The sequence below is a fragment of the Hippocampus bargibanti genome, linkage group LG02 (genome assembly GCF_051943395.1).
Source record: "Hippocampus bargibanti isolate YZ-2025 linkage group LG02, ASM5194339v1, whole genome shotgun sequence".
NCBI lineage: Eukaryota > Metazoa > Chordata > Actinopteri > Syngnathiformes > Syngnathidae > Hippocampus > Hippocampus bargibanti.
In genome coordinates, this window is record NC_142735.1 from 28,706,981 (window position 1) to 28,725,679 (window position 18,699).

The 18,699-nt window shown below is 43.5% G+C and overlaps 1 protein-coding gene across 3 annotated transcripts in view; it reads left to right on the plus strand.

Annotated features, from left to right (window-relative positions):
• Positions 1–18,699, plus strand: part of svep1 (sushi, von Willebrand factor type A, EGF and pentraxin domain containing 1) — a 75,948-nt gene that overhangs the window by 30,156 nt on the left and 27,093 nt on the right. For 2 of the 3 annotated variants that reach the window (XM_088990780.1, XM_088990781.1), the window contains exons 7-23: positions 442–621; positions 6,409–6,603; positions 6,873–6,991; positions 7,064–7,193; positions 8,822–8,929; positions 12,979–13,110; positions 13,318–13,509; positions 13,603–13,724; positions 13,805–13,910; positions 14,305–14,481; positions 14,633–14,866; positions 14,939–15,100; positions 15,194–15,355; positions 15,860–16,021; positions 16,118–16,206; positions 16,287–16,383; positions 16,485–16,598. In XM_088990780.1, the coding sequence (XP_088846906.1) occupies positions 442–621; positions 6,409–6,603; positions 6,873–6,991; positions 7,064–7,193; positions 8,822–8,929; positions 12,979–13,110; positions 13,318–13,509; positions 13,603–13,724; positions 13,805–13,910; positions 14,305–14,481; positions 14,633–14,866; positions 14,939–15,100; positions 15,194–15,355; positions 15,860–16,021; positions 16,118–16,206; positions 16,287–16,383; positions 16,485–16,598 (2,481 nt within the window). The remainder of the gene's footprint in view (positions 1–441; positions 622–6,408; positions 6,604–6,872; positions 6,992–7,063; positions 7,194–8,821; positions 8,930–12,978; positions 13,111–13,317; positions 13,510–13,602; positions 13,725–13,804; positions 13,911–14,304; positions 14,482–14,632; positions 14,867–14,938; positions 15,101–15,193; positions 15,356–15,859; positions 16,022–16,117; positions 16,207–16,286; positions 16,384–16,484; positions 16,599–18,699) is intronic. The other variant, XM_088990782.1, reaches the window with a different exon arrangement.

Here is an 18,699-nt window from a genome sequence, read left to right on the forward strand (position 1 = left end):
GCAGTTTGCTTGTAGCGTTTACTTTATTGAATAAAGCAAACGTTTGATTTGGAATGGATGAGATGTATCTACCACAAATATATAAAAAATATATATTTTTTTAATTTATTTCTTGAAGTTGTCGGCCACCCGGGCGGAGACATATTGTATGTTGTACCCCCGACGTAAAAGTTGCACGCCCTGGTCACCTGGGCAGACGTTATTTCAGACACTGAATAAGTACATAGATACATAATTTAAATACATAAATAAATGCGCACACGGTGAAGAAATAAATAGACGTGAGCAAATAAATAATAAATAATAAATAAATAAATGAATAGCCTCACAAATAAATAAACACAAATAAATAAATCGCTGAGAAGAGTTTTCCAATTTGGGCACAATTGGGTTATATTTGCGTCGCACATCAATTGAATTGTCGTTGAAATCTGTGCGCAGCACGCTCCTGTCCGCCCCTGGCCAAGCCCCCACATGGGACACTCAAGTGTAGCAATGGTGGCGCCTCCTTCAGGGCAGAGTGCCAGGTGGACTGCAACAGAGGCCACCGAGTGGAGGGGGATCCCAGGATCACCTGCCTGGCCAATTCCCAGTGGAGTGGACCCCTACCTCGGTGTGTGGGTAAGCCTTCTCCCTCCGGTCAACAAGTCACCAGGCAATGTGTTGTTGAAAAAAAAAATGATAAAAAGGAAAATATCAATGACGTTATACAAACTAGCTCGCTAGCTTGATTCCTTGTGTACAGACGCTCCCCACTTTACGAACGACATACATTGCGAGAGGTCGTTCGTAAGGTGAATTTGTTTGGAAGTTGCTTCAGTGCTACATTTTGTATGGAATGTATGTTGAAGTCAAACACTGAGTAGGGAAGTATAAAACACAGACGCTCTAACAGTCCTAAAATAAATTCACACCTACTGTAGTATGATAACATATATCCTTTCCTATCCTGGCACTTAATTACTGAATTACATGCCATTACTTTTTGTTATGCTTCGCATCCTCCTGGAGAGTCAACTAGGAACAGAGATTTCCTACCCGTCCACATTCACTACACAGCCAATCGTAAGCGATCTCAGCGGATCGGGGCCTGAACTGGTTGGCAACACTTCAGCATAGCGCTGATTGGACAGCGTCGGTGTCACGTAAACATGCAGCCTTTGAAGCGTCTAATGTGTCTGTGTGCATGCGTGTGCGTGAAGCACAGTAGGCAGCCAGTCGCAAGCGAGCTGGGCCGGAAAAAGGCGTGCAATACAAAATCTAACTTATAGCATCTCTGTCCAAACATTTTTTCCGATATAATCGCAATAATGTTCATATGTCCCCTTATTCGTAACTGGAATTTTCGTAAGTTGATGGGGGTCTGTAACCTTGTTTTGCCAAAACTAAGTACCCAATTTCAGTACCATTTACTGGATATCATTTTAGTTTGCTCTGTTAGCCAGAAGGATTGCTGTTCAACGGATACTATTTGAGCTATTTGATGTAAAAAGAGAAAAATGAAATTTGCGAGGGATTTCGTTGTGCGAAAATGAGATCAATTTCTGCTACGGACGCAACTGTCCGGAGGTGTCGGTTGTCCTTTAAAGGAAAAAAAAAACAATGATTTATGCTGTCAATTGCAGAAACATGCAGAAACGGTTGCAGCAGTTTTTGCCACGAAATCCATGAGCAGATTGTGAATTTTGGTTTCTTGATTCGTTTGATATTTTTGATAACATTTGCTCTTGTGGCGGGCCAGTGGTCAAGTCGTTTGCGCATTGACCTCACATTGCAGAGGTACCCGGTTTGATTCCTTCCTGTGTGGTGTTTGCATGTTCTCCCCATCCCGGCGTGGGTCTTGTCCAGATATTCTGATTTCCTCCCACAATCAAAAAACAAAAACCGTGTGACCGTGCAATGGGCTGGTCACCAGTTCAGGCTGTTGATTCAGATCGCGTGATTACTCCAAATACCATAGCAATCAACTGCTGAGCGATAAATTCAAATTAATTGCTCGGAAATTTGTTAGTTAGCAGGATTGCTATTTAAAGGACAACCAACACCATTTTTTTTCAGAAAAACGTTTTATAGCATCTCAAATACCCAAAACACAAAGGCTGATATTTTTAGTCAAACGCAAAACACCAATAAAAATGAGTTAAAGTGTCCCAAAACTGCCACAAAATGAGCTCGGAACTGGGCAGATACAGAAAGATCCGCCCCCTTGTTCGTGACGTAACGCCAGGATACTCCTTCACAAACTGCCTTGTTCCAGAATCAAAACAATGGCTTCAGAGAGTGCAGATTCGGAGAAGATGCTTTCTTGTTACTCATCCAGTTATGAATATGATTCAAATAGTTCTGAAGAGCAAAGCATAAATGTTTGCAATCGATTAAAGAAGTCCTTCCGTATCAATTCGAGTCGTCTGAACTCCAATGTAGCGCCCAGAAAATGCACAAGATGGCGCACAAGCTCTGTTGGAAATGGGCTGATTTGTCCGCTGGGAATTTGTGTAAACTTACACATTCTTTATGCGTGTTACCGCAATTGGCTGCGACACACAACAATTCACCATCGCGTTATTTATGTAGTTTTCTTTCTAATTTCACGATCAACATGGTGTTTGCAGATGAAAAAAAACGACCCAAAATGCATTGTGTGACGCTTCAGACATCGTCATCAACTCGAAAACAAGACTTCATGAATCTTCAGTGCGAGTCTTAAAACGTAAAATATAGCTATATGCGGTGGAATATTTGTAAAATGTGCTCAGTAGAAGTCATTTGAAGTGATTTTACAAATTATGCACCCAACTTGTCCGCAGGTGTCGGTTGTCCATTAAAGGAAAAAAACAATCATTTATGCTGTCAATTGCAGAAACATGCAGACACTGTTGCAGCAGTTTTTGCCACGAAATCCATGAGCAGTCAACCCAAATTCAAGCCTAATAAGACATATAAAAACACGATCCTTAATTCCCAATTTCACATCATCAAATTGAAACGTCGGCCGGGCCAAGCGCGCTTAGAAGTAGCAAAATAGCGAGCAGAATGAAAGCCGATGCGAAGCGGGCTTTTTCATAACAGCCGGCTGGCCCGTTTCCTGACCGCGCTCCCCCCCCGAAACACGTCTGAGTGCCGGCTTGTTTGTTTGTCTGTCTCGGCGATTCCATCGTAAATCCACAAGCCGGGTCGTTCGAGTCGTTTTGTTTGCACGCCGCAGTAAGACGATGGCCCTCAACCTCTCTGAGAACCTCTCTGGGGTGGAAAGGGGGGGATCGTGTCCCTGAAAGGAAAGAAAAGGCTTCCAGTTCTCTCCTGAAAACTGCCTTGTTGAACCCAAGGCTCCGTTTGGCTTCGTTGAATATTTGAGAAGGACATTTTCCAGTTGGATGTTCGACAAAATATGTTGTGAGTTCCTCTATTCCCCCAAATGATGACATGACCCCCTTATCGTGTTTTATAAAATAATTTAATCATTGGGGAGTTTGATTGCGGTAACAAATAGTTCTTTGCTGCATTTTTTTGCCATTTTTCTTGAAATAATGATAGCAAAATGAGTTGAGGTGTTTCATTTATACACCATTCGTGCTTTGCCGCCATCTCGTGAATTGTGGCTGTCGGGAAAACGACGGCGCTGTGTATTAAGGAATCTCATGAAAACGAAAATAATCTTTGCCTCTGTGTCAGGGAACTATGTCATGGTGAGTTGAAGAGTTTTGGCGTCGTTTATGTGGCTTCTTGTCGTCAGGAAGCCATGTCGAAGTGGCTTTTATTTAGACAGAAATTGTGCTTTTTGCCTTTTTTTTCTTTTTTCTTTCTTTTAGTTTTCTTTCTCTCTTTCTTTCCTTGTTTCAATTACCTATTTATTTTTTTCGTTTGCCTATTTTTATTTATTCCGGAGAGCACTTTCCACCATCTTCTGTATCACCCTGTTTCAATTCTGTTAGTTGAGTCGTTTCATATAGACTAAAATGTATTAAAATAGGACTTTGCCACTAACCTTGCTGATTTCACATATCCATGAACGACTGTATACTGAAGTGAATTGAGGAATTTTGATGTCTCTCATCTGTATTTATGAAACAAATAATTTACAAATCTGCAAACAATCTGTGATTTAGCGGGAGTGACGTGCGGTGAGGTTCATGGCTGGTGAGGCACTGACGTCATCACATTCAGATTTACAAACATCAACTCAACAGAGTAGCGTATTCACCATTTGATTGGGAACAGTTAACGTGTTTTGTTTAAAATGTCCTGTCAGCATTCTTTATATATACAAACTGTAGCATAGAATAAATAATTTTAAAAAACATATTCTCGTTTTACCTTTACTTCTAAATGAAGTCCATGCGCCACTCCTTCTGTAGAAAGGCATCGATAACTTCTTTGTAGAAGCCTTCCTGATCTTTCTTCAGTTTTAAACGTCTCTGTCTCAATGGAGATCACGGCCAGTGAAGAAAGTTGTCCTTGATCAGTCCTGTTCCGACTGTATGTTTTCAGTCATTTCAATGCTGAGAATGAGCGCTCCACTTATGCTGTAGTAGCTGGAACAGTGAGCACGAGCTGGAGCAACTTTGTCGCCTCAGGAATAGTTTCAATGAGATCCTTCTGGGCCAAAAAGCTGAGAAGCTGTCCAGGAGATAAACATCCATCCCTCACCGGCTGTGAGCTATACAGTCCGATGTTGGTCTTCCTTTAATTATTATCTCCTGCTTCGATTGAAAGTCCAGTTTAGAAAATTCTTTCAATTTAGATATGTAATACTCCATTCTGAAAATAAGGCCAAGCAACACGGAAAAATGACTGGATGGTTGCACTTAACTTGCTCACTGTTTACTGTAGCTTGCTGCCACTAATTCTATTATTCTGCAGCTGATGAGTCGCAAGAAGAATCTCTAATCACCAGCGCCCCCTGTCATGAGGCAGGAGAACTGTGTGCCTCACCGATGCACACAGTTTTGCTAAAAATAAAATAAAATAAACACTGTTGTACAGTGTTTATAATGTGAAGTGATTCTACATTATATACACCAGCTAAACTGTAGAAATTTAGTCCATATACTAAAAGTGTTTGAACACTTCAATAGCGATATGCAGAAGGACAGCAATGCGGTCTCACTGCAGAGCAAGCCAGCAGTTAGCATAGTCATTGCGTAATCCATGGTGAGGCTCAGCCGGCTGCTGCCTCACCACTCGTCTCTACTTAGTATTTGAATGGTAAATGTGAAAATTCAGCGATTTTGAAAAAAAATCCAAAAATGGTGAAGTTAAATGGAAAAGAACTTTAAAGTACAAATCACTAAATAAATGTAACTGTTTAATGTATTTTTTCATTTGATATTTCCATGATGACAGGTGAGGCACAGACTCACCTGCCTCCCCTGACTGCACGTCACTGCGGGTAATGTTCGACTGTCTTTTTATTTATCAAAAAGAATCCCATTTTTTTCTGTGAAATGGAAAAAAACACGTGTTGAAAGAAGTTTCAGTGTGATTTTGAATTGGTGGGATTTTCTGGTTCCTCTGAGTTTTTTGCCCCACCTTAAAGGACAACCGACGTCTCCGGACAAGTTGTGTCCATAATTTGTAAAATGTCTTCAAATGACTTCGACTGAGCGTATTTTACAAAGATTCCACCGCATGTAGCTATATTTTACGTTTTAAGACTTGCGCTGAATATTCCGGAAGTCTTGTTTTTGAGTTGGTGACGAGTCCGTACGTTACGTCACTGAAGGAACGCCCCTGACCGAGGAAAAAAAAGACACATTGTAGCAGTCCTTCCATAACGTCAATGTATTTTGTTGTAATTGTTTGGTCTGAAAACCTCATGTTGCACCAAAAAGCCACCAGCAGAGGGCGACCAAGCTCCAGGGAAGGCATTTATCAGCCTGTGGAAATGGGCTGATTAATTCCTCAGAGCAGTTTGGACACCATTTTCTGCCTCTTTTTGGGTGATATATTTGCCCCCAATTTTGCCTCAATAAATTCGAAAATAAAACACGGAATAAATTCTTTAATCCATTGCAAATATGTATGCTTTCCTCTTCAGAACTATTTGAATCATATTCATAACTGGATGTGTAACAGGAAAGCATATTCTCCGAATCTGAAGCCATTGTTTTGATTCTCCAACAATGCAAGACGTCTTGGCATGACATCACGAACTGGGGGCGGGACTTTCTGAAAATGCCCAGTTCGCAGCTCAATTTTTTTTGCAGATTTTGGACACTTTAAGTCATGTTTATTGGTGTTTTGCATTTGAATAAAAATGTCATACTGCATGTTTTGGGTATTTTAGATGCTATAAAACGTTTTTCTGATGTCAGTTAGGAAACAAAAAAGTGACGTCGGTTGTCCTTAAAGCGTCAACCTGCATTAGTGTGTTAGCCGCATCTCACTACCTGGCATTTTCGCTTCCAGAGGCTCGCTGTCCTCCAATTGGGCCCCTGAACAACATCTTGGTGTCACCCCCCACCTGCACGAAAAGGCCGGCCTCCCCGGGCTCCGCCTGCATGCTCACCTGTCGCCAGGGATATAGTCTCCATGGAAACAGAAAGGCGGTGTGTCTCGGCTCTGGCAACTGGACTGCCAACGTCCATCGGGCGGTGTGCAAAGGTATTTATTCCCTCGTGTGTGCGGCGTCCATATTCATATCTATCCATCTATCTATCTATCTATCTATCTATCTATCTATCTATCTATCTATCTATCTATCTATCTATCTATCTATCTATCTATCTATCTATCTGTCTGTCTGTCTGTCTGTCTGTCTGTCTGTCTGTCTGTATTTATTTATTTGATTTTATTTCTGTTTTTATTTCAGTTTTTTAATTTTTATATTTATTTATCTATTTATCGATGTATTTATTTTTGCGGTGGTTCAGATGTGGAGCCGCCGTGGATCGAGTGTCCAGAGAGTATCGTCGCCGCGACGGACGACCGACGCAGCACCGCTCACGTGGTCTGGAACGCTCCGGTTGTCCTCGACAACTCCAAAGAGGAGGTTCGATATATTGTAGCATGCGAGACTTCCTTGCAGGTTTTTTTTTCTTCAACTATGTCACTCTTCCTCTAGGTGGCGGTGCAGGTGAAACCAGTGTACGCACCGCCCCAACTGCTCCCCATCGGAACGGAGACCATCACCTACATCGCGGCTGACCGCTCCGGCAACCAAGCCAACTGTTCTTTCACGGTCACTGTCATTGGTAACCGTGTTTCACAACCTCATTTGACGTTTGAAAATGTTTGCGCCGAGTATGTGCTCAAGTCAAAGCGATGAGAGTTTGACTTTGCCGCCTTAAGTTCAAGGAACTATGTTGAAACGAGTTGAGGAGTTCCATTTTGACAAAAGTAGTACCTTGCGGGCATCTTGATTCAGTGAACTGTGTAGAACTAATTTAAGGTGTTTCATTTGGACTGTCATCATGTTGCATTTCAAGTTTAAAAAAATTATGTGGGGTGAGATTCATGTTGTGAAAGAAATAGTCAGTTGCCGCCATCTTTGGTATTTTGAAGTCCAATGAACTCACTCTTATGTCAAGGTGAGTTGAGGACTTTCCTTTGCACAAAAATCGTGGATCACCATGATTTTGGCAACAAAGAACGTTATGCAGTCAAACCCGGATTTTCTACCGTAATCTTTTCCAGAAACCTGTTAAAAAACGGAGACATTTCCCATTATAACCAATGTAATCAATATGTGCTTTATTTAATTGTGATTGAACAATGCAAACATACCTGCTCAATATGGAACGCTACACGAGGGTAATGCGTGGGTCACAATAAGGCGCGGCATGAGGAAGTGACATATAAGGAAGTCGAGTGGTGCATTCAGGTGCGCTCAGTTTGAGAACCCATTTTTGCTTGTAATTTTTGGTCAAAAACCAAATTGGTTGAGAACCAGGACGTTTGAAAACCGAGGTTTGACTGTACAACTGTAGCAGTCGATCGTGGCACTCACTTTGGGGTCAAATTTAAGTATGAAGAAGCTTTTCAGGAGAACTTGCACAGAACAGCAAGTGTAGTTCTCAGTTTGTATGTGTTGCTGCAACATGTATTCGCAACAAAGCTAATTTCTGTTCACCCATCAAAGGTGTTTTCCATTCTACGTTAGCATTGCGCTAACATAGATTGTGGAGAGTGGACAAAATTGAATGGAATGGAATGAATCACCTGAAATTATTCATCATTCAAAAACCGAATTGGACGAGAAAGATACGTTCGTAAAACTGAGGTTTGACTGTTGTACTGAATTGAGGCTCTTGAGTTGGACGAGGGTAGTACTTACCGCCATCTTGTTTTTTACTTTGGCAAAAATAGCTAGCGCTATGCCGCAATCTCGCTGTCAAGAAACTATCAAAGTGAGTGAAAGAGTTTCACTTCCACCAATATTTTGCTTTGCAACATTTGTGGCATCTCAATATCAAGCAACTAGGTTCAAATTTGACTTTGTGACATCTGTAGGTAGTTAGAAAGCTTTTTGATTTTTTTTTGCAAGCGGTGTTTCGATATTTGCGGAGTTCATTCTGCCAGTCCAGTAAGCCTAGGAAGTGTAATTATAGGCTTACATTTACAGGAAACGTCCTCTGATCTTTGTCACTCAGGCAGCTCATTCATCTCAGCAGGTGCAAAAAAACAAAAAAATAAATAAACAATAAGCGTAAAAACGTGTCTGTAATCCCAGTCAGGCAGAAAAAAAAGTTGAACATTTCCATATGTTACCACGGGAGGTGAAGCTGAGTATTTTTTTCATAGTAAACGTGGCGGAAGCCGCCGTCACCTTTGGGTTTGTTGACAATTTTATTTTCGTTTCACATGCCACCATCCTCTCTAGATACGGAGCCCCCGGTGATTGACAGGTGCAGGTCCCCTCCCACGGTCCAGACCCTGGATGCGGAGACGGCGGTGGCTTGGGAGGAGCCGCAGTTTTCCGATAACTCAGGTATGCTGGCAATCGCCCTCCGGTGGTTTCTTCTCCTGAAAGGCCCTGGTGATGGATAAACAAGATCTACTTTTATATCCGGTGACTGGAAAAAGGGGCCCAGTTTGCGTATGCGTTTTTTTTAGAAACTGGACGGAAGATGAATTGTCTTTGTCTCGAAAGAGCAATCATTTTGAAGTGGATTTGTCATTCCGATGCCAAAAACAGATGCAAAAAATTACATTTAGAAACCTATTTTTCTTAAATTTGCAGTATGTGTACATTGCAAACAGTGAGTAAAAGCGGGAACAAAGGTCCCCTTTTGAAATTGATTTTCTTATTTATGAGCAAGGGGGATGGTGAGAGATGTTTGAATTTCATTGTCGTTGTTTTACGGGATGTGTTTAATTAAAGGACAACCGACACCATCGGTCAAGTTGTGTCAATAATTTGTAAAATCACTTCAAATGACTTCTACTGAGCGTATAGCTATATTTTACGTTTTAAGACTCGCGCTGAATATTCAGCAAGTCTTGTTTTCGAGTTGATGACGATGCCTGACGTGACGTCACGTCTGGAACGCCCCTGACCGAGAAAGCGACACACAATGCATTTTGGGTACTTTGTTTGGTCTGAATACTTCGTGTTGATGGCGAAATTAGAAGGAAAACACATGAATAATGCGATGGTGAATCGTTGTGTGTTGCACCAAGACTACTATTTGATACTAGTTGACACAATTCCCAGCAGACAAATCAGTTCATTTCCAACGGAGCTTGGGCGCCATCTTGTGCATTTTCTGGGACGCTACATTGGAGTCCTGACGGCTCGAATTGATACGGGAGGACTTCTTTAATCGATTGCAAACATATTCTTTCCTCTTCAGATCTACTTGAATCATATTCATAACTGGATGAATAACAAGAAAGCATCTTCTCTGAATCTGAAGCCATAGTTTTGATTCTCGAGCAAGGCAAGACTTCCTGGTGTGACGTCACGAACAAGGGGGCGGGACCTTCTGAAACTGAAACTTTCTGAGTTCATTTTGAAGAAGTTTTGTGTTATGCGGCGAGACAGCAAGCGGGTGGAAACAATGATAAGTTCACTCAGCCAGATCCAGGACGGATATTTTGAGTTTTCTTTATTTGCAGTCCTGGGGGATATCAGTTTTTGGCAGACCACAGGTAACACTGCTCTCCAGGCTGTCCTTTCTCCCCCTTCTTCCCCAGTCTGGTGTTAAAGGTGGTTCGCCTGAGCTTCTGGCCAATCACGTCCCAGCGGCAATTGGCCATTCCCAGGTGGTTGCAATCACCTTCTCAGACAATTAGCAGTCGCCGACTCTACTGTTTTGGATGGGGAGAAATGTGCACCTTTCTCCCATCCAAAATCCAGAAAACACAAAATTATTTAACATTTATTTTGGCATCATGACATCTTGGGACACTTTAAGTCATTTTTATTGGTGTTTTTTTCATTTGACTAAAAATATCAGCCTGCGTGTTTTGGGTATTATAGATGCTATAAAACGTTTTTCTGATGTCAGTTAGGAAACAAAAAAATGGTGTTGGTTGTCCTGTAAATAAAAAAAATAATATATATATATATATATATATATATATATATACAGTAAAGTCTCGTTATATCGATATCGGATATATCGATAGTCCCGGTTATATCGATACTATTTCTATGCACGCACTGAGAAAATTACATGCAAACAGGGTCGGATATATCGATAGTCCCGGTTATATCGATATTTTTTCTGACTCCCTTGAATATCGATATAACGAGACTTTACTGTATATATATATATATATATATATATATATATATATATATATATATATATATATATATATATATATATATATATATATATATATATATATATATGCCTCAAAAAGAAAAAAAAAACAACCCCAAGGAGGGAGGTCTCACACACAACACATCTGCAATGTTCATCCGCGCCTGTCATTTGCACCGTTGGCTTCCTGTCCGCATCTTGCTTCCTCAACATCTGTCCAGCTGCCTTGATGACAAATGACATTTTGGCGGCGTGTTATTTATCATCTTGCTCCTCGTGAGAGAACGGTCGCAAAATGACTCCCGGTTTCTCCCTTTTTTTCGTTCTCCCTGTTTACCAAAATGTTTTTTTTGTATATTTCACACATTGAGATGAAATGTCTGTACTCCTATTTTGAATACAGTGTGAGTCATTTGGCCACTTTTGTTATTTTCAAATGTGGCAGTTAAAACGTAAAAAGAAAATTTGAGGTAAACACCCAAAATCTTGCACAATAATCCACTCGTATTACTTTGGCCCTTTCCACCAGAGTATGCGCCACACTTTCACTCGGCGTCCCAACAAGGCCCTCGGTGACCACCTGTCTGGCCCCTCTGACCCTCCCACTCCCCTCCCTCTTGTAATAACAGTTTCGGCGGGCTTCCCACGGAGGCCGCACAACGTCAGGCCAGCTCCGTTTTCAACGTCAGAGTTTTGTTTTTCCAGGCCCACACCCTGATGCCAGATCTAAATATAGTTGCCAGTCGCCAGACAGTCACACATACGATACCTTTTATATTTATTTCGGCTGGAAAGGGAGACCCCAGACATGTGTCAGCCCAGCTGCTCCTGACACAAAGTGCTCTCATGGGCCGGATGAATCGGCATTCAGTTTTTCCACCCCTTGTTTTTTTATGACATACAGAGCCAAAAAAGGGGTCAACCTTTCCACGGAACGGACGAGAACAATCACACGCATTTCAGTTGTGTGTAACAGCAAAATTAATTTGGATTATGTGTGTGAAAGACATGTTTCAGTCATGAATAAGCAAAAAAAAAAACAATATATATACAGCAAAATTAATTTGGATTATGTGTGTGAAAGACATGTTTCAGTCATGAATAAGCAAAAAAAAAACAATATATATATATATATATATATATATATATATATATATATATATATATATATATATATATATATATATATATATATATATATATATATATATATATATCAAAAACACATTTTAATCAGTCTCTGCAGTGAATGTTTCAATGATATGTAGTTGATCTGTAGTTAGTAGTTTGTTTCTGTAGTTCAGAGCGTTTGCGTGAAGGCGAAAATAATTTCAGTCATGAGTGTGAGAACATTACTGTAGTGCATGCGCAAAAAAGAACTTCTGGAGTGAATGTGAGTGCATTTCAGTTGTATGAGAGAGTTTTGTTGCCGTTTAAGAGCTTCAGAAGTGTGTATTGAATTGTTAGTTTTATTTTGTGAATGAAAAAAAAAAAATCTGTGACTATGTGTGTGTGTGTGTGTGTGTGTGTGTGTGTGTGTGTGTGTGTGTGTGTGTGTGTGTGTGTGTGTGTGTGTGTGTGTGTGTGTGTGTGTGTTTGTGTGAGTGAAGTTTTAAGAAAGATTCTGTTACGGTTTACGAGGTGGTGATGGCTGTGGATTCCAAATAAGCAGGCAGGAGGGAGCAGCAGGTTGTATTTGACAAATTGTATTAAAATAAAGTCAGCAGGAACAAAATCTAAAATATCAAAGTCATCCAAACAGAAAAGTAAAAATATCAAAGAAAACCATAAGTAAAAATCTGCCAAGATGAAACAAACACATTCAATGACCCAACCTTGGTCGTGCCGGGAGTCCTTTTAACTGCCACTGATTGGAACGACCAACACCTGTGCAGCCACAGGCGGGGCCGACAGCGCCACCCGTTGGTCGCCAAACAGATCGTGACAGATGCGAGTTAGACAGCCAGTCGCAGAGGTTGCACTTCGGGAAATGGCTCTGTTCAGAATTAACAAATCACACTCAAACTCACCATCGATCACATATCTCCCAAAAAACATTCAGCTGTTTCCAATGGGCATGTTATGCTGAAGCACCCGCACCCAATTTGCCCGCACATGCGCTCACATGCATGTTAACAATGTATTGTGACAAGTTAGCTTCAAAATGCGTCTTAAAAAGTAACCCAGACCGCCCCCTGCAGGAATAACACCCGACCCAATCGAATTGACATGATCGTTTGACTCTGTGTGTTTATTTGTTTTGAAGGCGGCCGTCTGTCGGTGACCAGCAGCCATTCTCCGGGTTCCGTTTTCCCCGTCGGACAAACTCTGGTCCAGTACACCGCCATGGACGCGGCAGGAAACAACCGCACTTGCAACCTCACCATCACAGTGCGAGGTAAATGACGATGCAATCACAGTGTTCCATGCGTCTGTGTTGCGACGTCATCTATTGAAGGCAAAATGCATGCATCAAAGGATGCATCGATGCCTGACACCACTCTGTACCCCTGTCGATTGGTATTCCGCAGAGTTCGATGTTGGGGCCCCTGCTTTTGTCATTGTATTTCCTGTATTTTTTCATTTATTTATTTTATTTTTCCAGGAACGACTTGTGAGCAACCGTACATTCCAATGAACGGAGAGTTCATCTGCCAGGATGGGGAGAAAGGTGTCAACTGTACACTGCAGTGTAAGCAAGGCTACAGTTTCACTCGGGACGCGGTGCACAGCTACTTTTGCGCCCACAACGGGTTGTGGGAACCGCCGTACTCCCCGGACAGACCTGACTGCTCAGGTAGATGCAACATGAGGCACTTCGATTGCCCAAAAGTGAACCCCCCCTGTCCCCCTGTCAAAACTTTTTTGCATTGTTTGTTACCGCCGCCAGTAAACCGAGTGGCTAACAACGGGCTGAAGCCCTTCGAGATGCTGTTTCAAGCTTCGCGCTGCGACGACTCGGACCTGGTCAAGTCGTTCACGTGGGAGTTGAAATCTCATCTGCGAAGCATGGTGAGAAGCGGCTTACTTTGACATTGTACTAAAATTGTTTGTTTGTTTGTTTGTTTTACACACATCTTTGCCTTTCGCAGCTCCCAAACATTTGTAGCGGCGAGGATGTCACCTGCAAACTGGAGGTGATGCCGCAAGGCAACTGTCTGGAATACAACTACGACTACGAGAACGGATTCGCCATCGGTATGTTCCCCAAATACTTAACGGGCCGACGTTTGCAGCAAACATTGGAGGCTTCATCCTTTGCTGTGTTTCTTCCCCAAATTTCACCATTGTGTAAAGGTGTATTTTATTTTCGATTATCTTATCCTATATTGTCCATTCCTGTCATGTCCTGTCCTGTCTTGCCTTGTCCTGTCTTGTCATATCCCATCTGTCCTGTCCTATCCAATCGTATCCTATCGTATCCTATCATATCCTATCATATCCTTTCTTATATTGTTCTGTCTTGTCATCTCCTGTCTTGTCTATTTTACCCCGACTTGTACTATCTTGGCCTGTCCTGTCCTGCCCTATCTTATCTTATCTTATCTTATCTTATCTTATCTTATCTTATCTTATGTCTGCGGCACATCAGTACCCGGCGGTTGGGGGTCTCCGGGAGCGCAGGACTACGCCTACTCGGAGTCCGGCTTTGCCGCAGGCATCCGCCAACCCGCCGGGAAAACGCCAAGTCGCCATCGCAGCAAGAGGCACAGAAAGATCCGGGGCCCCACCCGGGACCAGAAGATCCAGATCTTTTTCAATATTACAGGTACGGTCATCCAACTTTGTTGCATAAAATTATTCGCAGTTATCCCCATAAAATCCTTGAAAGACTGGGAGTCACACGGCTCCATTTCAAACTAGAAATCTTTAATTTTCATCCCTCAACCCCATCTTGTTCCTTGTCAACTTTCTCCCAGCAAGCATCCCTCTCCCGCTGTCACGGAACGACTCCGTCGAGGCGGCCAATCAGAGGAGGCTCCTGCGAACGTTGGAGCAGCTGACCAACCGCCTAAAACGGACGCTGGCCAGGCAGCCGCTGTCCAGTTTCCACTTGTCCTCTGAGATGATTGTGGCGGATGCCAAGTCGCTCGAGAGCCGGAAGGCTTCGCTCTTCTGCAGACCTGGCTCGGTGCTCAAAGGAAGGATGTGCGGTAGGCGGGTCGGAATAACCTCCTCCGTTATTTGCTGTCCGCACCCACGCTGATTGGGCGGCATGTTTGCAGTGCAATGTCCGGTGGGAACTTACTTCTCTCTGGAGTATCACGAATGTGAAAGCTGCTGGCTCGGTTCCTACCAGGATCAAGAAGGTCAGCTGGAGTGTAAAACATGCCCCGATGGCACATCCACCGCCTACTTGCACTCTCGCAACATGGCCGAGTGCAAAGGTTTGCGACAAAATCTCCCCGCTACCTGAATTCGGATACACCCCAAAAATAAGTGTTAAAATTGCAATATCTGTGCGCAAAATGTGTTTTCAGGACAGTGCAAGCCGGGCAGTCACTCTCTGAATGGGCTGGAGATTTGCGAATCCTGCCCGCTGGGTCACTTCCAACCTGGTTACGGCGCCAGGGACTGTCTGGTCTGTCCCCACGACACGTCCACTGTCACCCGAGGAGCAGTGGATGAGATGGAGTGCGGAGGTGATGCCCCACAATCTGAACCCAAGAATACTTAGGGGAACAAAAAAATCATTTTGGTCAAAGTAAAAGTGCTAGTTTTATTCCTGTTCTTTCGCCCAAGTAAAACAGCACAAGCACTGAGGGGTGGAGGGCCTCAATGGCATTTGTTCATTATTGTGAGAGAGAGACTCTCCACACTTAACATATAAACACACTCACACGCACATCTCTCTCTCTCTCTCTCTCTCTCTCTCTCTCTCTCTCTCTCTCTCTCTCTCTCTCTCTCTCTCTCTCTCTCTCTCTCTCATTCTCTCTTTCTTCTGTCTCACCCTCTTTGTCTCTGACTCCATCTCTCTCCCTATCCCTTTCTCTCTCTCTCTCTCTCTCTCTCTCTCTCTCTCTCTCTCTCTCTCTCTCTCTCTCTCTCTCTCTCTCTCTCTCTCTCTCTCTCACAATAGTCTTTTTATTTTCGTCTGGAGTCTGAAGTTCTAAATTGTGCCCTCCATGTCCGCACCCGCTTCGCAGTTCCGTGTTCATCGGGTCATTTCTCCCGCACTGGTCTGGTTCCCTGCTACGCTTGCCCCAGAGATTACTACCAGCCGGATCACGGACGCTCTTATTGCCTGTCCTGCCCCTTCTACGGAACCACCACAGTTACCGGGGCAACCACCATCCAGCATTGTTCCAGTAAGACATATTTCCCTCCTTCTGCATTCCTCAAGCAGTTCAAGCAATAACTCACCCGTCATATCGGCAGAAATAATACTCCTGTTTTATTTGCAGGCTTTGGCTCCAGCTTCTTACCCAAAGAGGAGAGTGTGACTGCCGCTCCAGAGGTGGAGGTCATCGAGGACTACCAAGCTAGCAGCCAGGTCGGCCGGTCTTTAATGTATTTTTTTCTGTTGAGCCATCTGCCCCGTGAGGTGTGCTTCAATCCGATCTGTTCCGGCAGGTTTTCCACGAGTGTTTCCTGAACCCCTGTCAGAATAAAGGGACGTGTGAGGAGGTCGGTGCTGGCTACGTGTGTACGTGCATGCCTGGATTCACAGGTACAAACAGAGGCAGACCCGTTTCGACTTGGGCTTCTTGAACTTAGTAGGCAGGCTAAGTAAATGCCGTCATAGTTAAGACGTGACCACTCCCCTAACAGGTGCCAAGTGTGAGGTCGACATAGATGAGTGTGACTCGGCTCCGTGCCAGAACGGAGGCCTCTGTAAGGACGGCATGGGAGAATTCCAGTGTCAGTGCAAGGCGGGATTTTTAGGTCAGTCACTCTATTATTTTTATAACACAATACATAAATAAATATACATACATACATACATACATACATACATACATACATACATACATACATACATGCATGCACGCACGCATGCATGCATACATACATACATACATACATACGCACATACGTACATACATACGTACATACATACGTACATACATATGTACGTTCTTCTTCTTCTTCTTCTAGCTGTCCATCATAGGTGATGATGACGCTTGCTCCAAGGGAGGGGATGTTGGGGCGGGGAGGGGGGGGGTTTAGCGACGGTGTCGCTGGTGCCAGTTCTCATGGGCATAGAGCCCAATCCTTGAGCCGCAGACACGTCACCCGATTGAACATGGGAGGCCGGATGGCAGGGGGGTACCAGCCGCACGCTGGTTCCGTTGAATGCACTGTCTTGGTGGATTTGATGTATTTCAGAGACTATCCTGCCACAAGTGGTCTGCCAGGTTTGTCGGTTGGAGGCCAAAGTTTCGAGCTGCGTGGTGTTGATGTTGGCTCGTTTAAGGAGGTCCCTGGTGTAGTCCTTGAGGCGTCGCTTTTGCCCGCCTGCAGAACGCTTTGCGTCTTTCAGCGGTCAATAGAGGACTTGGCGGGGCAGGCGGTGATCGGGCATGCGAATGAGTGTGTCCAATCCACCGAAGGTGTTTCTTTGCAACTGCCGCAGAGACAAAGTGGAGCCAAGTTAGGTAAAATGATCCACTATATTTAGTAAAATGCCATTGATGTGAAGGCTGGGTGGTGTGGGAGTTGGAGACACAGGTTGGAACATGAGCTCTGTTTTTTTATGTTGATCTGGAGACCAAAAGACTGGTACAAGCTAGAAATGGTGTTGGGAGCATGCTGTGAGCTAGTACAGCATAGTCATCAGCATACTGAAGTTTGCAGATTTGGCAGATATTTGTCTTTGTGTGGGCCTGGAGCCGTCTGATGTTGAAGAGGCGTTTCCATCGAGGCGGTACTCCACCCGGATGCCATCTTCATATCCGATGCCTTTGTGAAATAGGCATGTGACTTCAGAAAGGAGGATATTAAAGAGCACTGGAGCCAAGACACAGCCCTGCTTCACCCCAGCGTTCACCCCAAAGAGTTCTGACTGGAGCTCTCCGAAGAGTACTCTGGCTTGCATCCCGTCATGCAGCTGCTGGAGGATGCAAAGAAACTTGGGTGGTACCCCAAGTTTGGAGAGGTGTTTCCATAGCAACTCACGATTGACGGTGTCAAATGCTTTGTTGAGATCTATGAAGGCTATGCAGAGGTCCAGGCGATGTTCTCTGCTCTTCTCCATAAGCTGCCTTAATACTAAAATCATGTATGTGGTGGATCTTGTCTTCCGGAAACCACACTGCGTTTCTGGAAGCACAGACTCTGAGAGATGCTTGACCAGCCTACTGAGCATGATTTTGGACAAAATTTTCCCTGCGGTGGAGAGGAGAGAGATTCCTCAGCTATTCCCACAGGCTGTTTTGTCCGCTTTCTTTTTGTAGATTACAATGATGTTGGCATCCTTCCAGTCCTGTGGGAGATTCCCATGTTCCCAGATGTTATGTATAAGAAGGTGCAGACGACGTGTGAGGAGATAACCTCCGTGTTTGTAAACTTCCGCAGGAATGCCATCAGGTCCAGCACTTTTGTTGTTCTTAAGGCTCATGATGGCTTGCCTGGTCTCCGAAAAAGATGGTGGGGTGTCGAGGCTCGTGATTGGCGGCAGGTCTGGAAGATTGTCCAGAATTTTTGAGTTGACGGGATTGGTGGTGTTGAGAAGAGTCTCGAAATGGTTTGCCCAGCGAGCAAGGATCTCATGGCGGACCTTAAGGAGCACAGAGCCATCAGCAGATTGCACTGGAGCGTACGTACATATGTACATACATACGTACATACATACATACATACATACATACATACATACATACATACATACATACATACATGCATACGTGCACGCATACATGGACACATACATGCACACATACATGCATTCATACGTGCATACATACGTACATACGTAAATACACAAGAATACATGTAAATGCACAAAAATATAGTTAGATACACAAAAATCTACATAGATACCCAA